We start from the raw sequence: 19,062 nt of genomic DNA, 5'->3' as shown, positions 1-19,062 counted from the left end.
AAAAAAAAAAAAAAAAAAAAAAAGATTTGACTGTTTGTGATCATGATAGAGCAATTATGTGAGCAATCTGAACCATTTATAATATTTTCTTTAGAGGTTTAACCTGACAGTCTATAATCTTTTGTATTTAGAATGAGAGGGAGAAACTTCAAATAAAGATAGATGAGATGGATAAAATACTTAAGAAGATCGATAACTGCCTTAGTGAGATGGAAACAGGTAAAGTATTTTAAATACTTTTCCAAAAAAAAAATTTAATTGTATCTAAATGCTCTCCTACAGTAGAGAATGTTGATACCACAATATTGAAGACTTTTTAAGCAACTTGAGATATTAAATTAGAATAAATTGGCTGGACACAGTGGCTCACGCCTGTAATCCCAGCACTTTGAGAGGCTAAGCTGGGCAGATCACTTGAGGTCAGGAGTTTGAGACCAGCGTGACCAACATGGTGAAACCCCATCTCTACTAAAAATTTAAAAATTAGCTGGGCATGGTGGTGGGCGCATGTAGTCCCAGCTACTCAGGAGGCTGAGGCAGGAGAATCCCTTGAACCCAGGATGCGGAGGTTGCAGTGAGCCAATATTGCGCCACTCCAGCCTGGGTGACAGAGTGAGACTGCATCTCAAAAATAATAATAATAAAACAAATACATAAATAAGTAAATTAGAGCAAATTAAACTTCCTTTAATATAGTCATCCATAATACAATCAAGAGCTTCTCAAGATAACCTAGACTGTAATTTTGTGTTTTTTAATAGATGAATTTATCTCAGTTTGAAAACTATATCTTTTCAGTTTGGCCTTTCATAATCCCAACTTTTTAGAGTTACTCTCCTGAAACTGCTTTCTCAAATATCACATGATTCTGCACAGTCATCAAATTTTGTTCTTCTCAGTCCTTAGCCATTTTGACCTCTTTCAGCTTTTGACACTGATGACTGTTATTTTCTTCCTGAAATGTTCATCTCCCTTAATCTCTGTGATAATGCACTACCTTGACCCAGTTGTTTTCTCCTGGCTGCTCCATCCAGCTTCTCTGTTGCCTCTCTTTCTCTAACTGATCCCTTGTGGGGATTTATATTTTATCACCTATTCTTTTCTATATTCTCTCCCTCAGTGCTTTCGTCTGCCTTAATAATTATGTGACTGATTCCCAAATTTAAATTCCTCAAGCATTTTTTGAGTATGTACGGCATGCCAGGTACTGTGCTTAATATCAGAAAAGAAATAAAAATATTTAAGACACAGTTTTTGCCCTAAAGTAGCTTATAATCATTTCAGGTGAGGGCATCTTTAGCCTCTCTCTCTTGAGTTCCAGACTTAATTTCTAGCTTCCTTCTGAACCTGTATGCAAAAATATCCTTAAACACCTTAAACTCTGAATACAGTCTGGGCAACATAGCGAGACACTATCTCTACAAAAAACAAAAGTTTAGCTCAGTGTGGTAGCACATGCCTGTAGTCCTAGCTACTTGGGAGGCTGAGGCAGGAAGATCTCTTGAGCCCAGGAGGTCAAGGCTACAGTGAGGCAAGATCACACCACTGCACTCCAACCTGTGCGACAGAGTGAACTAACTAAATAAATAAATTTAAATACATTCTCCCAGCTCAAAAATAAAATCCAAAAACTTGTTCTCTCTTATGATGTTTCTCATCTTTATTTATAGCAGTCACAATTCTTATACATTGTAAAAGGCTCAATACTTTGTCTTTGAGGTTCTCTTAACAAGTCCTGTCATCCGCAGCTTCAGTATCTCATGTGTTTATTTCCTTTTCCCATTAAGGCTCATCTTAATTCTGAAATGTGCTATTTCAGTCTTCTATCTAACCTTTATACATTCTTACCATTATTCTGCCTCCTTCCAGTCCAAACTGCACATTGCTGCCAGATTAATAATTGTGAAAGACAGTTTTCATTAATGTTACTCCTCTGAAAAACTTCTGTCTTTCCATTTATTACAAAGTAAAGTCCAAACTTAACTTTCTTTTTTTTTTCTTTTTTTTCTTTTTTTTTTTTGAGGCAGTCACGCTCTGTCGCCCAGGCTGGAGTGCAGTGGCCGGATCTCAGCTCACTGCAAGCTCCACCTCCCGGGTTTACGCCATTCTCCTGCCTCAGCCTCCCGAGTAGCTGGGACTATAGGCGCCCGCCACCTCGCCGGGCTAGTTTTTTGTATTTTTTTTTTAGTAGAGACGGGGTTTCACTGTGTTAGCCAGGATGGTCTCGATCTCCTGACCTCGTGATCCGCCCGTCTCGGCCTCCCAAAGTGCTGGGATTACAGGCTTGAGCCAGCGCACCCGGCCTTTTTTTTTTTTTTTTTTTTTGAGACGGAGTCTCACTCTCGTTGCCCAGGCTGGAGTCAATGGTGTGATCTCGGCTCACCGCAACCTCTGCCTCCCGAGTTCAAGCGATTTTCCTGCCTAAACCTCCTGAGTAGCTGGGATTACAGGCATGCACCACCAGGCCTGGCTAATTTTTTTTTTTTTTTTTCATTTTTAGTAGAGATGGGGTTTCTCCATGTTAGGCTAATCTCAAACTCCCGACCTCAGGTGATCCACCCGCCTCGGCCTCCCAAAGTGCTGGGATTACAGGCGCGAGCCACAATGCCTGACCCAAACTTAACTTTCTCTGTGGTTGGCTTAAAGGAAAAAAAAAAAGGTCCAAACTTCTGAGCTTGACATTTCATATCCTCCACAGTTGTATTCAGATTTACATGATTTGTTACTACTCCCATACACGTCTTAAATTCTAACCAGGCCGGGCGCGGTGGCTCAAGCCTGTAATCCCAGCACTTTGGGAGGCCGAGACGGGCGGATCACGAGGTCAGGAGATCAAAACCATCCTGGCTAACACGGTGAAACCGCGTCTCTACTAAAAAAATACAAAAAACTAGCCGGGCGAGGTGGCGGGCGCCTGTAGTCCCAGCTACTCGGGAGGCTGAGGCAGGAGAATGGCGTAAACCCGGGAGGCGGAGCTTGCGGTGAGCTGAGATCCGGCCACTGCACTCCAGCCTGGGCCACAGAGCGAGACTCCATATCAAAAAAAAAAAAAAAAAATTCCCACCAAAATTGCTATTTTTATGCAGTTTGGCCACTTTTTGAGACAAAGTCTCGCTCTGTTACCCAGGCTGGAGTGCAGTGGCATGATCTCCGCTCACTGTAACCTCTGCCTCCTGGATTCAAGAAATTCTTGTGCCTCAGCCTCCCAAATAGCTAAGATTACAGGCATGCACCACCGCCCCCAGCTAATTTTTGTATTTTTAGTAGAGATGGTATTTCACCATCTTGGCCAGGCTGGTCTCAGAACTCCTGGCTGCAAGTGATCTGCCCATCTCGGCCTCCCAAAGTGCTAGGAATACAGGCGTGAACCACTACACCTGCCTTTTTTTAAAAAAAAAAAAGAGAGAGAGAGAGTCTCACTGCAGCTTCAAACTCCTGGGCTCAAGGAATCCTCCCTCTTCAGCCTCCTGAGTAGTTGGACACTTACAGACACATGCCACTAGCCTGATCATTTCTACTTTTGTCTTTGCTGCTACATACTACATTCTCCTGTTTTTCACCAAAGAAAGTAGTCTATATTCCTTGAGCTCCCACGGCTCTTTTGCTAGTACTTCTTATTTTACCCATCACATCTACTTGTATTATAGTTATTTTGTATAGTTTATCTTCCTGATTAAATTATAAGCTTGGTGGAGGCAAGAATCAGCTCTTCTTTTTCTCCATATCCTTCAGAGTCCCTAGGACTATGTTTCATTCAGAGTAAGTGCCTAGTACATGTTTTTTTGCACTGAATTGACCACGAGTACATGAATTCCATAGTCTAAAGTTCACCCCTTTGTTGACTATCTTACTTTCTCTCTCACAGAAAAAAAATATATAAGCCATCAGACTGGTACTTCTAAACTTTCTACTACCAAAGAAACAATCTCTCGTTGTTTAATACATTGTTTTTGACTGGATTATTCTTTTTTTTCTTCCTTATTTTGTTTTCTTTTTTACTTAGTTTTTACTGAATTATTCTAACACATATTATCTATTTTAGAAACTAAGAATTTGGAGGATGAAGAGAAAGACAATCCTGTGGACAAATGGGATTCTGAAATGAGAGCTGCAGAGAAAGGTTAATTGAATTAGTTAAGGAGATAAATGGGTGTGGGAGAAGCCCTTCTGTTCTGAGTTTGTTTGTATACTTAGGTGAGATTAAGTTAGGTAGAATTTTCAATAAAACATGATTTTTGTGGCAACATTCTAATATGTTTGTTCTGTTTTTTTTTTTTTTCTTATTTTTTCCAAAGAATTGGAACAGCTGAAAACTGAAGAAGAGGAGCTTCAAAGGTCAGCCTTTAATCCAAGTGTTAGAAAATATAATGCTAAACTACAGAAGGCTAGATGACTTCCTACCTCCAGAGACTGACAAAATTGGGGACATGAGTCTTGACTTAGGCTGACTCAGGGCTTCTCCACTTTGAGTGGAAACCTAGAGTCCATCATAGGCAACAGTAGTTTTGGAGCACTTACTGTTTACAGGGCATTTATCCACCACAGTGTTTCTCAAGCTTGAATACTACCAGTATCCTTTTTGTTTAATAAATATAAATATAAACAAGTATAAAATGAACTATATATTTCTGCCGGGTGCCGTGGCTCAAGCCTGTAATCCCAGCCCTTTGGGAGGCCGAGACGGGCGGATCACGAGGTCAGGAGATTGAGACCATCCTGGCGAACATGGTGAAACCCCGTCTCTACTAAAAAATACAAAAACTAGCCGGGCGAGGTGGCGGGCGCCTGTAGTCCCAGCTACTCGGGAGGCTGAGGCAGGAGAATGGCGTAAACCCGGGAGGCAGAGCTTGCAGTGAGCTGAGATCCGGCCACTGCACTCCAGCCTGGGCGACAGAGCAAGACTCCGTCTCAAAAAAAAAAAATGAACTATGTATTTCTTAGGCCTATAAATCTTATTCAACTATAAATCTAAAAGAAAGCAAATAGAAATAATGACAAAACCACTAAAATTCTAGTTGACAACATTAATTTGACAGGTGATAGTGTTTGGCTGAAATTAAATTGATACTAGCAAAATGATTAACAAAGATATGTTCTGTTTAGCTCTAACAACTAAACAAAACCAAATACAGGTAAAAAAAAAAAAGCAAAACTGACATCTCAGTTTTTTTTTTTTTTTTTTTTTTTGAGACGGAGTCTCGCTCTGTAGCCCAGGCTGAAGTGCAGTGGCGCGATTTCAGCTCACTGCAAGCTCCGCCTCCCGGGTTTCCGCCATTCTCCTGCCTCAGCCTCCCGAGTAGCTGGGACTACAGGCGCCTGCCATCTCGCCCGGCTAGTTTTTTGTATTTTTTAATAGAGACGGAGTTTCACCGTGTAGGCCAGGATGGTCTCGATCTCCTGACCTCGTGATCCACCCGTCTTGGCCTCCCAAAGTGCTGGGATTACAGGCTTGAGCCACCGCGCCCAGGCCAAATGTAATATTTAAACAGTATCTTAACATGTGAATCCCAAGGATATCTTCATGGATCCTAATTTGAAAAACAATGATTTATGCCTTTCCCAGGTAGACGCACTTCTAAATTAATGCTTATTAAAAACAACAACAACAACTAAGAATGCAGAAATGGATGCCATACACCTAACATTATTACCTCAGTGGGGAGTCATGTAGCATGCGACTTCTTATTATAAACTTTTTATATTGATAGAGTCTGAATTCTCTAATAAAAGCGTTATCTCTCTCTGAATACCTGCTTTTATTTGCAGAAATCTCTTAGAACTGGAGGTACAAAAAGAGCAGACCCTTGCTCAAATAGACTTTATGCAAAAACAAAGAAATAAAACTGAAGAACTGCTGGATCAGTTGAGGTAAAGAAATGCAGGTGTCATTTGTTTGTGTTTTATTCTGTACCTTGTGGTTGTCTGAAGCGACTGGAGCAATTGATGTAATTTTAGTGTGTTGGTGTTCTTAACCTATACAGTGCTGTTTCAAAAAGAGTCGGTGTACTTAGCAGTAAGTTGAAAATAGAGTAGAAGAACTATGGAATTATAATTTCTCAATATTTTATACTTTTCATTGCCTAGACTTGGTGTTTCTCCGATATACCACTCAAGATTGAGTTCTTAGTTATTTTAAAAGCTTAAGTTTGTACATTCACAATATTTGAATTGAAATATTGCCTCCCAGTCCAGTGGAAAAACATTAGTAGCTGTTGTTGGTACTGTTTGGGTGGTATCAGAAGTTCTCTTTTATCTTAATTTTAAAAATACTTTTTAAAAATCTTGTTTATATCTCTTCAGCTTGTCTGAGTGGGATGTCGTTGAGTGGAGTGATGATCAAGCTGTATTCACCTTTGTTTATGACACAGTACAGCTCACCATCACCTTTGAAGAGTCAGTTGGTAAGGAGCCAAAGTGAGATAATTCCTTTACAAAAAAATAAATGGCTACACTCACTAAAGATTCAAATCTTTATTTTACTATACTGATAACTGTTGACATGATGAGAGCACTGCTGAAAGTCTTAGAAGAGTCAATCATAAATAAAAATTTTGCTATCAAAATAATGGATAAACATGCTACTCATGTCTATTTACTAAGTTTCTTTCTTTTCATCTCCATCTTTCGTGATAGAGAATTTACCCTAATGACTGGTGATTCTTCTTTTTTTTTTTTTTTTCCTTTTTTTACTTAAGAGTGAGGCCCTGCAGGTCATGCCTATAATCCCAGCACTTTGGGAGGCTGAGGCAGGGGGATCACCTGAGGTCAGGAGTTTGAAACCAGCCTGGCTAACATGGTGATAACCCCGTCTCTACTAAAACTACAAAAAATTAGCTGGGCATGCACCTGTAATCACAGCTACTTGGGAAGCTGAGACAGGAGAATCACTTGAACCCGGGAGGTGGAGATTACAATGAGCCAAGATTGCACCACTGCACTCCAGCATGGGCAACAGAGCGAAACTCTCTCTCAAAAAAAAAAAGAGGCCCTAACAAGTTAATTGGAAGTTCTGTGTGTATAGGTGGGTTTATCATCTAAAAGGATGAAATCACTGTATAGGGTGGAAATCACTATATGGTAACTGGACAGAGGCCCAGCTGTTTTGTTGGAGTTTACTAATTGTCAGTCTCTTTTAGGTCTTTTCTCTTTAACCAATCAGCATCAACATGGCCAACCATCGGCAAACATGGCCGTATTGGAACTTAGGATCTTCACAATCTCTGGGCCTCTAAACCTGATTCTCCTTGAAAGTTTCTTTTCTCGATGAGTAGTATTACCTTCTGTCCAGGTCCAAAATTAAAACTTAGGAATCACTTTATACCTCTTTCTCCCTTGCTGTACATAATTCAAATCATCAGTACGACATGCTGTTTTTGTTTTTATTTTTATTTATGTATTTATTTTTTTGAGACAGTCTCACTCTGCCACCCAGGCTGAAGTGCAGTAGTGCAATCTCTGCTCACTGCAACCTCTGCATCCCAGGTTCAAGTGATTCTCCTGCCTCAGCCTTCCAAGTAGCTGAGATTATAGGCTTGTGCCACCACACTCGGCTAATATTTTTATTTTTTGTGGAGATGGGGTTTCACCATGTTGTCCAGGCTGGCCTCAACTCCTGACCTCAAGCGATTTGCCCACCTTGGCCTCCCAAAATGCTGGATTACAGGCATGAGCCACAGCGTCCAACCTACTGGTTTTAGTTTCTTAATATTCATCCACTGTTTTTCATCTGTTCTGTCAATAATCATCTCTAACCTAGGTGACTACAGTAACATTCCAACGGGACTTTATGGATCTTCTTCTCCCTGAAGCTACAGTGATTATTGAAAATCTGACTATGCACCTATTACTCAGGCTAATGATCAAAATATTTGATCTAGCCTATGAAGCCTTGCCTGAATTGAATTTTTCTCCTTTTCGTGTCTCATACTACCTTCCTACCTCTGCATGCTGGCCACAGTGGACTTCTTTTATTTCCTTAAATGATCGTGGTCTTTCCTGCTCAGCTGTATTTATCCTATCTCAGCACCTTCATGCTGATGTTTCCTATGCCCGAACGCTCTTTTCCCCCACTTCACTAATGAACTTCTACTAATAATTGTAAGAGCTTAGCTCTCAGTGATCAGTTTCTTGCCCTTCTGTTGTATGTTCTTGCTTCCTGTGGTTTTCCTTAATAGTGCTTATCATAGTTTGTAGTTCTTGCTGTGTTTATTAGTGCAGTTATCTGTGCGTCTCCCTGAGTTGTAAGCTTCTTGAGGGCACAGGTTGAGTATGCTGTTTTTCTCATGGTATCCACAGTACCTAACACATAGAAAATATGTAACAAAGCATTCAACAGAGAGAAAATAATCAATTTAGGAGACAGATAACCCTAGAGTCTGGAGGAGCTAGCAGCCATCTCAGCTACCTAAAACGTATTATAGCAATGCTAAAAGCATAACTCATTTTTACTGTATTTATACAAGGATAGTAGTTGTAGGGAGATCATAGCCATTTTCCTTATATGATTGCTGAAAATAAAATTATCTTTTCACAGAAGTTAGGGGTTAAAAGAGGAGGCCTTAACAAATATAGCTGTGTACTACCTTTTTTTTTTTTTTTTTTTTTTTTGAGACGGAGTCTCGCTCTGTCGCCCAGGCTGGAGTGCAGTGGCCGGATCTCAGCTCACTGCAAGCTCCGCCTCCCGGGTTTACGCCATTCTCTCGCCTCAGCCTCCCGAGTAGCTGGGACTACAGGCGCCCGCCATCTCGCCCGGCTAATTTTTTGTATTTTTTTAGTAGAGACGGGGTTTCACCGTGTTAGCCAGGATGGTCTCGATCTCCTGACCTCGTGATCCGCCCGTCTCGGCCTCCCAAAGTGCTGGGATTACAGGCTTGAGCCACCGCGCCCGGCCTGTACTACCTTTTAAATGTCCTTCAAAGACATACCAGTCAGTGTAGTTGAACAGTCTCAGGGGAGCCTTTACTAAATACAGAGAACAGTGATTCAAGGATAACCCTTCAACTTCCTGTGGAAAAACTTGCTACGCAAAAGGAGTAGGATTCTAAAGTACTGAGTTTTATGTGACTTCAAATCAGGTAGTTAAAAAAAAAAAAAAAAGGCCGGGCATGATGGCTCATGCCTTTAATCCCAACACTTTGGGAGGCCAAGGTGGGCGGATCACAAGGTCAAGAGATCGAGACCATCCTGGCTAACATGGTGAAACCCCGTCTCTACTAAAAATACAAAAAATTAGCCAGGTGTGGTGGCACGCGCCTGTAGTCCCAGCTACTCAGGAGGCTGAGGCAGAAGAATTGTTTGAACCTGGGAGGCGGAGCTTGCAGTGAGCCAAGACCGCACCGTTGCACTCCAGCCTGGGAAACAAAGTGAGACTCTCTAAAAAATTTTTTTAAAATCATTATTCTGGTTCTTTCTAGTTGGTCTCCCTTTCCTGGACAAGCGTTATAGGAAGATTGTTGATGTGAATTTTCAATCTCTATTAGACGGTAAGTTGAAAACATTTAAGCCTCTAAAAATTTGTTGGGGCTGGGCACTATGACTCATGCCTTTAATCCCAGCACTTTGGGAGACTGAGGCGGGTGGATCACCAGGGGTCAGGAGTTTGAGACCAGCCTGACTAACATGGTGAAACCCCATCTCTGCTAAAAATACAAAAACTAGCCAGGTGTGGTGGCGCCCTCGTGTAGCCCCAGCTACTCAGGAGGCTGAGGCAGAAGAATCACTTGAACCTGGGAGGTGCAGGTTGCAGTGAGCCAAGATCACGCCACTGCACTCCAGCCGGGTGACAGAGTGAGACCTTATCTCAAAGATAAATAAAAATAAAAATAAGGCCGGGCGCAGTGGCTCATGCCTGTAATCCCAGCACGTTGGGAGGCCGAGGTGGGCGGATCACAAGATCAAGAGATCGAGACCATCCTGGTGAACACGGTGAAACCCCATCTCTACTAAAAATACAAAAAAATTACCCAGGTGTGGTGGCAGGTGCCTATAGTCCCACCTACTGGAGAGGCTGAGACAGGAGAATGGCGTGAACCCAGCAGGCAGAGCTTGCAGTGAGCTGAGATCCCGACACTGCTCTCCAGCCTGGGACAACAGAGCGAGACTCTCTCAAAATAAATAAATCATAAATAAATACATAAAAATAAAAATCTGTCGGGCCAGGTGCAGTGGCTCATGCCTGTAATTGCAGCACTCTAGGAGGCCGAGGTGGGCAGATCATTTGAGCTGAGGACTTTGAGACCAGCCTGGGTAACATAGCAAGACCCTGTTTCTACAAAAATAAAAATAAAAATTTTTTAATTAAAAAAAAAATTGGCCGGGCGCGGTGGGTCATACCTGTAATCCCATCACTTTGGGAGGCTGAGGCAGGTGGATCACCTGAGGTCAGGAGTTCGAGACCAGCCTGGCCAACATGGTGAAACACCCTATCTCTACTAAAAATACAAAAATTTGCCAGGCGTGGTGGTGTATGCGTATAGTCCCAGCTACTCAAGAGGCTGAGGTGAGAGAATCGCTTGAACCCAGGAGGTGGAGGTTACAGTTAGCCGAAACTCCACCACTGCACTCCAGCCTGGGCCACAGTGAGAAACTCTATCTCTAAATAAATAAATAAACAAATAAATGAATATTTGTTGGTGCTTTACAGGTATAAATTGCTCCTTGAGAACTCTTTCACAAACTACGTTAAATATAAGCAATGACAATAGTAATAATGTTTTCTTAGAAATGTGTATTAGACATAAAACTGCTTGGGTAATGTTCCAAATTTTTGGTAGCTTTTAAAAGAAATGATTTTTTTGGCCAGGCACGGTGGCTCACGCCTGTAATCCCAGCACTTTGGGAGGACAAGGAAGGCAGATCATGAGGTCAGGAGTTTGAGACCAGCCTGGCCAACATGATGAAACCCCATCTCTACTAAAAATACAAAAATTAGTTGAGCACAGTGACAGGTGCCTGTAATCCCAGCTACTCAGGAGACTGAGGCAGAATTGCTTGAACCCGGGAGGTGGAGGTTGCAGTGAGCTGAGATCGTGCCACTGGACTCCAACCTAGGTGACAGAGCAAGATTCCATCTCAAAAAAAAAAAAAAAAGATTTAAAAAAGATTATTGGCTGGGTGCAGTGGCTCAAGCCTGTGTGTAAACCCAGCACTTTGGGAGGCCGAGACAGGCGGATCACTAGGTCAGGAGATTGAGACCATCCTGGCTAACATGGTGAAACCCCGTCTCTACTAAAAAATACAAAAAAAACTAGCCAGGTGAGGTGGCGGGCGCCTGTAGTCCCAGCTACTCGGGACGCTGAGGCAGGAGGAGAATGGCGTAAACCCGGGAGGCGGAGCTTGCAGTGAGCCAAGATCCGGCCACTGCACTCCAGCCTGGGCGACAGAGCGAGACTCCGTCTCAAAAAAAAAAAAAAAATTATTACATGCCAGGGCATGGCGGCTCATGCCTGTAATCCCAGCACATTGGGAGGCCGAGGCAGGTGGATTATGAGGTCAGGAAATCAAGACCACGCTGGCTAACACGGTGAAACCCCGTTTCTACTAAAAATATTTAAAAAATTAGCCAGGCATGGTGGCGAGCGCCTGTAGTCCCAGCTACTCAGGAGGCTGAGGCAGGAGAATGGCGTGAACCCAGGAGGCAGAGCTTGCAGTGAGCCGAGATCGCTCCACTGCACTCCAGTCTGGGTGACAGAGCAAGACTCTGTCTCAGAAAAAAAAAAAAAATGATTACTAGGTCTTGAGCAGTGATTAATAGCTATTTTCATAATTTAAAAACTACTATTATGAGCACTTAGTCTGTATCAGGCATGTGTATTACTTAACACTATGAAGTCCGCGCGATTTGTTCCCCATTTTACAAATTAGGAAACTACAGATCAAAAAACTTAAATGTTGTGTCTAGGATCACTTAGGTATTAAAGAAAGCCAGGATTGCTGGGTGCCGTAGCTCACGCCTGTAATCCCAGCACTTCAGGAGACCAAGGCGGGCGGATCACTGGAGGTCAGGAGTTCAAGACCAGCCTGGACAACATAGTGAAACCTTATCTCTATTAAAAATACGAAGAAATTAGCCAGGTATTGTGGTGTGTGCCTGTAGTCCCAGCTACTCAGGAGGCTGAGGCAAGAGAATTGCCTGAACGCAGGAGGCGGAGGTTGCAGTGAACTGAGATCACACTGCTGCACTCCAGCCTGGGCAATAGAGTGACACTCCATCTGAAAAAAAGAAATGAAAAGAAATCCAGGATTTAAACTCAGGTCTGTGTTACATGAAAACCCACACTCTTACTCAAATACTGTTTCTATATGTGATAAAGGCTTGAGTTTTTGTAGAAATGTCTTATCTTCGCCATATGTGTTGTAATCATGTTTGAAAATAAAAATGGAGAGAATACGTCTGGGCATGATGGCTCATGCCTGTAATCCCAGCACTTTGGGAGGCCAAGGCGGGTGGATTACCTGAGGTCAGGAGTTCAAGACCAGTCTGGCCAACATGGTGAAGCCCTGTCTCTACTAAAAATACAAAAATTAGCCGGTCATGGTGGCAGGTGCCTGTCATCCCAGCTACTCTGGAGGCTAAGGCAGGAGAATTGCTTGAACCAGGAAGGCAGAGGTTGCAGTGAGCCAAGATCATGCCGTTGCATTCCAGCCTGGGCAACAGAGGGAGAATGGAGACTCCAGAAGAAAAAAAGGGACAGAATACTTATGTACTTGGTAGTGTTTAGAGTATTTCTAGCTTATATAATATAGTATTTTTTGCTTATATAAAATACATGTATCATAAATATTAACCTGCTTTTGCTTTTTTTTCCTTCCCCAGAGGATCAAGCTCCTCCTTCCTCCCTTTTAGTTCATAAGCTTATTTTCCAGTACGTTGAGGAAAAGGAATCCTGGAAGAAGACATGTAGAACCCAGCATGAGGTACCCAAGGTAAAGCCTGATTGAAGTATTTAAAGGAGAATTTGTGATATCTTTCCAAAAAAAGCAGAACTGAAACTTTACATAAATGATAGTGGATCCTGAAATGATAAATGTATTCAATTGTTAAGCTTTTTTGAATGTTATAAGTGAGCCACTAAGCATTGAAATGTTTTCATAATTTCATTTGATTTTTTTTCCCACTTTTTCTAGATGCTTGAAGAATTCTCACTGGTAGTGCACCATTGCAGACTCCTTGGAGAGGAGATTGAGTATTTAAAGAGATGGGGACCAAATTATAACCTAATGAACATAGATGTTAATAATACTGAGTAAGTGTATTAGTTCCCAAGGACTGCCATGACAGAGTGCTACAAATTGGGTACCTTAAACAACAGGTTCTGGAGGCTGGAAGTCTGAGATTAAGGTGTAAGCAGTGTTGTTCTTTCTGAGGGCTGTTAGAATCTGTCCATGCCTTCTCCCAATGTCTGGTGGTTTGCTGGCAATCTTTGGCATTCCTTGGCTTGTAAATGCATAACCTCCCTTCATGTTCACATGGTGTTCTTTCATTGTGCATGTCTGCTCCACATTTCCCCTTTTTATAAGGACACTAGTCATAGTGGATTAGGGGCCCACCTTACTCTAGAAGGACTTCATCTTAACATATTACTTGTGTAGCGACTCCAAATAAGGTCACTTTCTGAGGTATTAGGGGTTTGTAATTCAACATATGAATCTGGGGGAATCCAGTTCAACCCAATAGTAAGTACTTGGTCAACAGTTTATTAAATGAATATATATATACAGTAAGTACTTGGTCAACTTGGTCAACAACTGGCGCAGTGGCTCACTCCTGTAATCCCAGCACTTTGGGAGGCCAAGGTGGGCGAATCACAAGGTCAGGACTTCAAGACCAGCCTGGCCAATATGGTGAAACCCTGTCTCTACTAAAAATACAAAAATTAGCCAGGCATGGTGGTGGGCGCCTGTAGTCCCAGCTACTCAGGAGGCTGAGGCAGGAGAATCACTTGAACCCAGGAGGCGGAGTTTGCAGTGAGCCGAGATTTCGCCACTGCACTCCAACCTGGGCACAAAAAGACTCCACATCTCCTCACGCCTGTAATCCCAGCACTTTGGGAGGCCAAGGTGGGTGGATCACGAGGTCAGGAGTTCAAGACCAGCCTGGCCAAGATGATGAAACCCCGTCTCTATTAAAAATACAAAAAATTAGCCAGGCGCAGTGGCAGGCACCTGTAATCCCGGCTACTTGGGAGGCTGAGGCAGGAGAATCGCTTGAACTTGGAGGGCGGAGGTTGCAGTGAGCCGAGATCGCGCCACTGCACTCCAGCCTGGGTGATAGAGTGCGACTCCGTCTCAAAAAAAAAAAAGAAAGAAAGAAAAGAGAGAGTATGTACCTAACTTGGTTGAACATGCCAGTGTGAAAAGAAAATGAAATTGAGCTGGGACGGTGGCTCACGCCTGTAATCCCAACACTTTGGGAGGTGAGACAGGTGGATCATTTGAGGTCAGAAATTCAAGACCAATGTGGCCAACGAGGTGAAACCCCATCTCTACTGAAAATACAAAAATTAACTGGGTGTGGTGGCACACACGTGTAGTCCCAGCTAATCAGGAGGCTGAGGCAGGAGAATCGCTTGAACCTGGGAGGCGGAGGTTGCAGTGAGCCGAGATCACGCCACTGCACTCCAGCCTGGGCAACAGAGCAAGACTCCGTCTCAAAAAAAAAGAAAAAAAGGAAAAGAAATAATGTATACCTAACTTGGACATGCCAGTGTAAAAATTAAATGAAATTGGGCTGGGACAGTGGCTCACGCCTGTAATCCCAACACTTTGGGAGGTGAGGCAGGCGGATCACTTGAGGTCAGGAGTTTGAGGCCACGTTGGTGAAACCCTGTCTCTACTAAAAATACAAAACTTAGCTGGATATGGTGACAGGCGCCTGTAATCCCAACTACTTGGGAGAATCGATAGAACCTGGGAGGTGGAGGTTGCAGTGAGCCAAAATCGTGCACTGCACTCCAGCCTGGGAGACAGATCTAGACTCCATCTCAAAAAAAAAAAAAAAAATTTGTGTTTCATGCTGTTATTGTGTTGCATTTTTAATTGTGGATCTTGTCTTTTACAGATTGAGACTATTATTCTCTAGCTCTGCAGCATTTGCAAAGTTTGAAATAACTTTGTCTCTCTCAGCCTATTATCCATCTGTACCATTACCTTCCACCATTCAGAATCATGTTGGGAACACTAGGTGAGTAAAGGGCCAACAGGGTAAGACTCTGGACTACTTTTTAATGTTCATTTTATTTGAAGGATTCCTCAAAGTGGTCAGCAAATCAGTGGACCATAGTGAGAGCTAAATGTCAGTTCTCTTGAGTTCATTTTGAAGAGTGTGTGTGTGTGTGTGTGTGTGTGTTTAAGGTGGAGTCTCACTCTGTCACCAGGCTAGAGTGCAGTGGCACAATCTCGGCTCACTTCAACTTCCTCCTCCCGGGTTCAAGTGATTCTCCTGCCTCAGCCTCCCGAGTAACTGAGACTTACAGGCACACACTACCACACCCACCCAGCTAATTTTTGCATTTTTAGTAGATATGGGGTTTCACCGTGTTAGCCTGGGTCATCTCGATCTCTTGACCTAGTGATCTGCCCACCTCAGCCTTCCAAAGTGCTGGGATTACAGGCGAAGAATTTTTTCTTAAAGTCAGTGACCTTCATTGCTATCTCCAGTGAATGCTGGAGACCACTGGTCTATTCTTTTGTACCTGCTTCACTGTTTGAATACTTCAACCTAAAACATGAATCAAGAAGGAAAAAACTCACCATTAGCTTAGTACAGATAATACGTAAACAACTTTTATGACCTTTAAAAACAGAGTTGGCCGGGCGCGGTGGCTCAAGCCTGTAATCCCAGCACTTTGGGAGGCCGAGACGGGCGGATCACGAGGTCAGGAGATCGAGACCATCCTGGCTAACAGGGTGAAACCCCATCTCTACTAAAAAATACAAAAAACTAGCCGGGCGAGATGGCCGGCGCCTGTAGTCCCAGCTACTCGGGAGGCTGAGGCAGGAGAATGGCGTGAACCTGGGAGGCGGAGCTTGCAGTGAGCTGAGATCTGGCCACTGCACTCCAGCCTGGGCGACAGAGCGAGACTCCGTCTCAAAAAAAAAAAAAAAAAAAAAAAATTAGCCAGGCGTGGTGGTGGGTGCCTGTAATCCTAGCTACTCGGGAGGCTCAAGCAGAGAATTGCTTGAACCTGGGAGGCAGAGGTTGCAGTGAGCCAAGATCACACCACTGCACTCCAGCCTGGGAGACAAAGCGAAACTCCGTCTCAAAAAAAAAAGTTAGGGCCAGATATGATGGCTCATGTCTGTAAGCCCAGCACTTTGGGAGGCCAAGGTGGCCGGATCAGTTGAGCTCAAGAGTTCGAGACCAGCCTGGCCAACATGGCGAATCCCCGCCTCTACTAAATATACATAAATTAGCTGGGTGTGGTGGTGAGTAGTCCCAGCTAATCTTGAGGCTGAGGTGGGAGGATTGCTTGAGCCTGGGAGGTGGAGGTTGCGATGAGCCAGGATCATGCCACTGGCCTCCAGCCTGGGACAGCCAGGCTGTCTCAAAACAGAGTCTGTGCAACCAGACCTAAAAATGTCTCATTCCTCCTAGACTGTGATGTATTCTGTGACTTTTTAGATACACTGCTGACAGATTGGAAGATAACAGATGTTAAAAATGTGCTCACTTAGGCCGGGCATGGTGGCTCATGCCTGTAATCCCAGCACTTTGGGTGGCCAAGTTGGGCAGATCGCTTGAGGCCAGGAGTTTGAGACCAGCCTGGCCAACATGGTGAAACCCTGTCTCTACTAAAAATAGAAAAAATAGCCAGGCGTGGTGGCAGGCGCCTGTAATCCCAGCTACTCGGGAGGCTGAGGCAGGAGAATTGCTTGCACCCAGGAGATGGAGGTTGCCATGAGCCTAGATCGTGCCACTAACTGCACTCCAACCTGGGCGACAGAGCAAGACTCCGTCCCCCCCAAAAAATAAAATAAAATGTGCTCATATTTGTCAGCAAACACCAAGGCTAACATTTTTTATGACCAACAAAAGTAGCTAGGTTAAGATACTTCACAATTACATATAGAATTGGTTCTTAGGCCCTGTTTTGGAATCCCATTTCAAACTGGACATCTGGTTATTTCCAGAAATGCTCATTTGTGCTTCCTAGGAAACTGAGAGACCAAGAACGTAAATTCCACTCAGTTGGAGACAAGTGTAAGATTTTTAAAAAATTGATTAACCTGGCCAGGTGCGGTGGCTCATACCTGTAATCCTAGCACTTTGGGAGGCCAAGGCGGGTGGATCACAAGGTCAGGAGACCATCCTGGCTAACACAGTGAAACCCCGTCTCTACTAAAAATACAAAAATTAGCTGGGCATGGTGGCAGGCACCTGTAGTCCCAGCTAATCGGGAGGCTGAGGCAGGAGAATGGCATGAACCCGGGAGGTGGAACTTGCAGTGAACTGAGATTGTTCCACTGCGCTCCAGCCTGGGCGACAGAGCAAGACTCTGTTGCAAAAAAACAAAAAAAAAAATTGATTAACCTTTGTTCTTTCCAGCCAAGATGATATTGCTGCCATTCTAGCTAAAGTGCCACTGGAGAACAACTACCTGAAGAATGTAGTCAAGCAAATTTACCAAGATCTGTTTCAGGACTGCCATTTCTACCACTAGACCCTTGGACCACCGTTGGAACAACCAAGCAGAATGTACTTGATATTATTTCAGGGTCCCATTGCTGTTTAGCCTCTGTTTTTAGGTCATTACAAGCTGAGTAAAATTCCTTCCAATGATGTTATAGTTAATCTGTATGTTTTTTAGATCTCTGCAGAATGATGGTGATGAAGTCTGGATAATAGGCCTCATAGCCTACTATCAACTTATTCATCTTTGTACCAAAGGTTTAAGTAATAGGACACTTAGGAAAAATGTCTCCTAACTAAACTAGTGCTTTCTGCTTTAGTACAAGCCCTAATGATTAACTTTTAAGTATAAGAAGAAGTGTTACCACTGACAAAAACATGAGCCATTTTCCCATAAAGATAGAGCTATGATTTTTAGGTTGCCTGGCTTCTGCCTAGCAGATATTTCTGGAGTAGAGATGTATCTGTCTACAAACTTTTATCCTTTTTCTCCATTACTAAAATGCTATTAATGGCCGGGCGCGGTGGCTCCAGCCTGTAATCCCAGCACTTTGGGAGGCCGAGACGGGCGGATCACGAGGTCAGGAGATCGAGACCATCCTGGCTAACACGGTGAAACCCCGTCTCTACTAAAAAAAATACAAAAATCTAGCCGGGCGAGTTGGCGGGCGCCTGTAGTCCCAGCTACTCGGGAGGCTGAGGCAGGAGAATGGCGTAAACCCGGGAGGCGGAGCTTGCAGTGAGCTGAGATCCGGCCACTGCACTCCAGCCCGGGAGAGCGAGACTCCGTCTCAAAAAAAAAAAAAAAAAAAAATGCTATTAAGAGAAAGTAGGGCTGGGTGTGGTGGCTCACACCTGTAATACCAGCAGTTTGGGAGGCCAAAGTGGGCAAATAGACTGAGTCCAGGAATTCAAGACCAGCCTGGGAAACATGGTGAAACCCCACCTCTACAAAAAATACAAAAATTAGCCAGGCATGGTGGCTTGCGCCTGTGGTCCCAGCTACTCAGGAGCTTAAGGCAGGAGGATCACTTGAGCTTAGGAGGCAGAGGTTGCAGTGACCCGAGACCGTGCCACTGCACTCCAGCCTAAGCAACAGAGCAAGACCCTGTCTCAAAAAAACAGAGAAAAAGCAATAGCACTCAGCTATTGAAATGGTTGCCTTTTTTTTTTTTTGAGGGCCTTGCTTTTCATTCTATGGTGTCTATTAATGTTTTCTTTTTTTTTTTTTTTCTTTGAGATGGAGTCTCACTCTGTCACCCAGGCTGGAGTGCAATGGCACAATCTCAGCTCACTGCAAGCTCTGCCTCCTAGGTTCATGCCATTCTCCCGCCTCAGCTTCCTGAGTAGCTGGGACTATAGCTGCCCACCACCACGCCCGGCTAATTTTTTGTATTTTTAGTAGAGATGGGGTTTCACCGTGTTAGCCAGGA

The 19,062-nt window shown here is 43.6% G+C and overlaps 1 protein-coding gene across 1 annotated transcript in view; it reads left to right on the top strand.

Moving 5' to 3' along the window:
• Window positions 1–18,131, top strand: part of KNL1 (kinetochore scaffold 1) — a 74,068-nt gene extending 55,937 nt beyond the window's left edge. Inside the window, exons 17-26 of the mRNA XM_033190542.1 lie at window positions 132–219; window positions 4,043–4,120; window positions 4,296–4,335; window positions 5,767–5,868; window positions 6,301–6,401; window positions 9,414–9,482; window positions 12,815–12,924; window positions 13,126–13,244; window positions 15,059–15,181; window positions 17,546–18,131. Coding sequence (XP_033046433.1) covers window positions 132–219; window positions 4,043–4,120; window positions 4,296–4,335; window positions 5,767–5,868; window positions 6,301–6,401; window positions 9,414–9,482; window positions 12,815–12,924; window positions 13,126–13,244; window positions 15,059–15,181; window positions 17,546–17,660 — 945 coding nt within the window. The 3' untranslated portion in view covers window positions 17,661–18,131. The remainder of the gene's footprint in view (window positions 1–131; window positions 220–4,042; window positions 4,121–4,295; window positions 4,336–5,766; window positions 5,869–6,300; window positions 6,402–9,413; window positions 9,483–12,814; window positions 12,925–13,125; window positions 13,245–15,058; window positions 15,182–17,545) is intronic.
• Window positions 18,132–19,062: the final 931 nt, after the last annotated feature.

The sequence above is a fragment of the Trachypithecus francoisi genome, unplaced genomic scaffold (genome assembly GCF_009764315.1).
Source record: "Trachypithecus francoisi isolate TF-2019V2 unplaced genomic scaffold, Tfra_2.0 Lachesis_group3, whole genome shotgun sequence".
Lineage (NCBI taxonomy): Eukaryota > Metazoa > Chordata > Mammalia > Primates > Cercopithecidae > Trachypithecus > Trachypithecus francoisi.
Note: the sequence above shows the minus strand (reverse complement) of the source record. Positions and strands in the feature narration are given on the sequence as shown.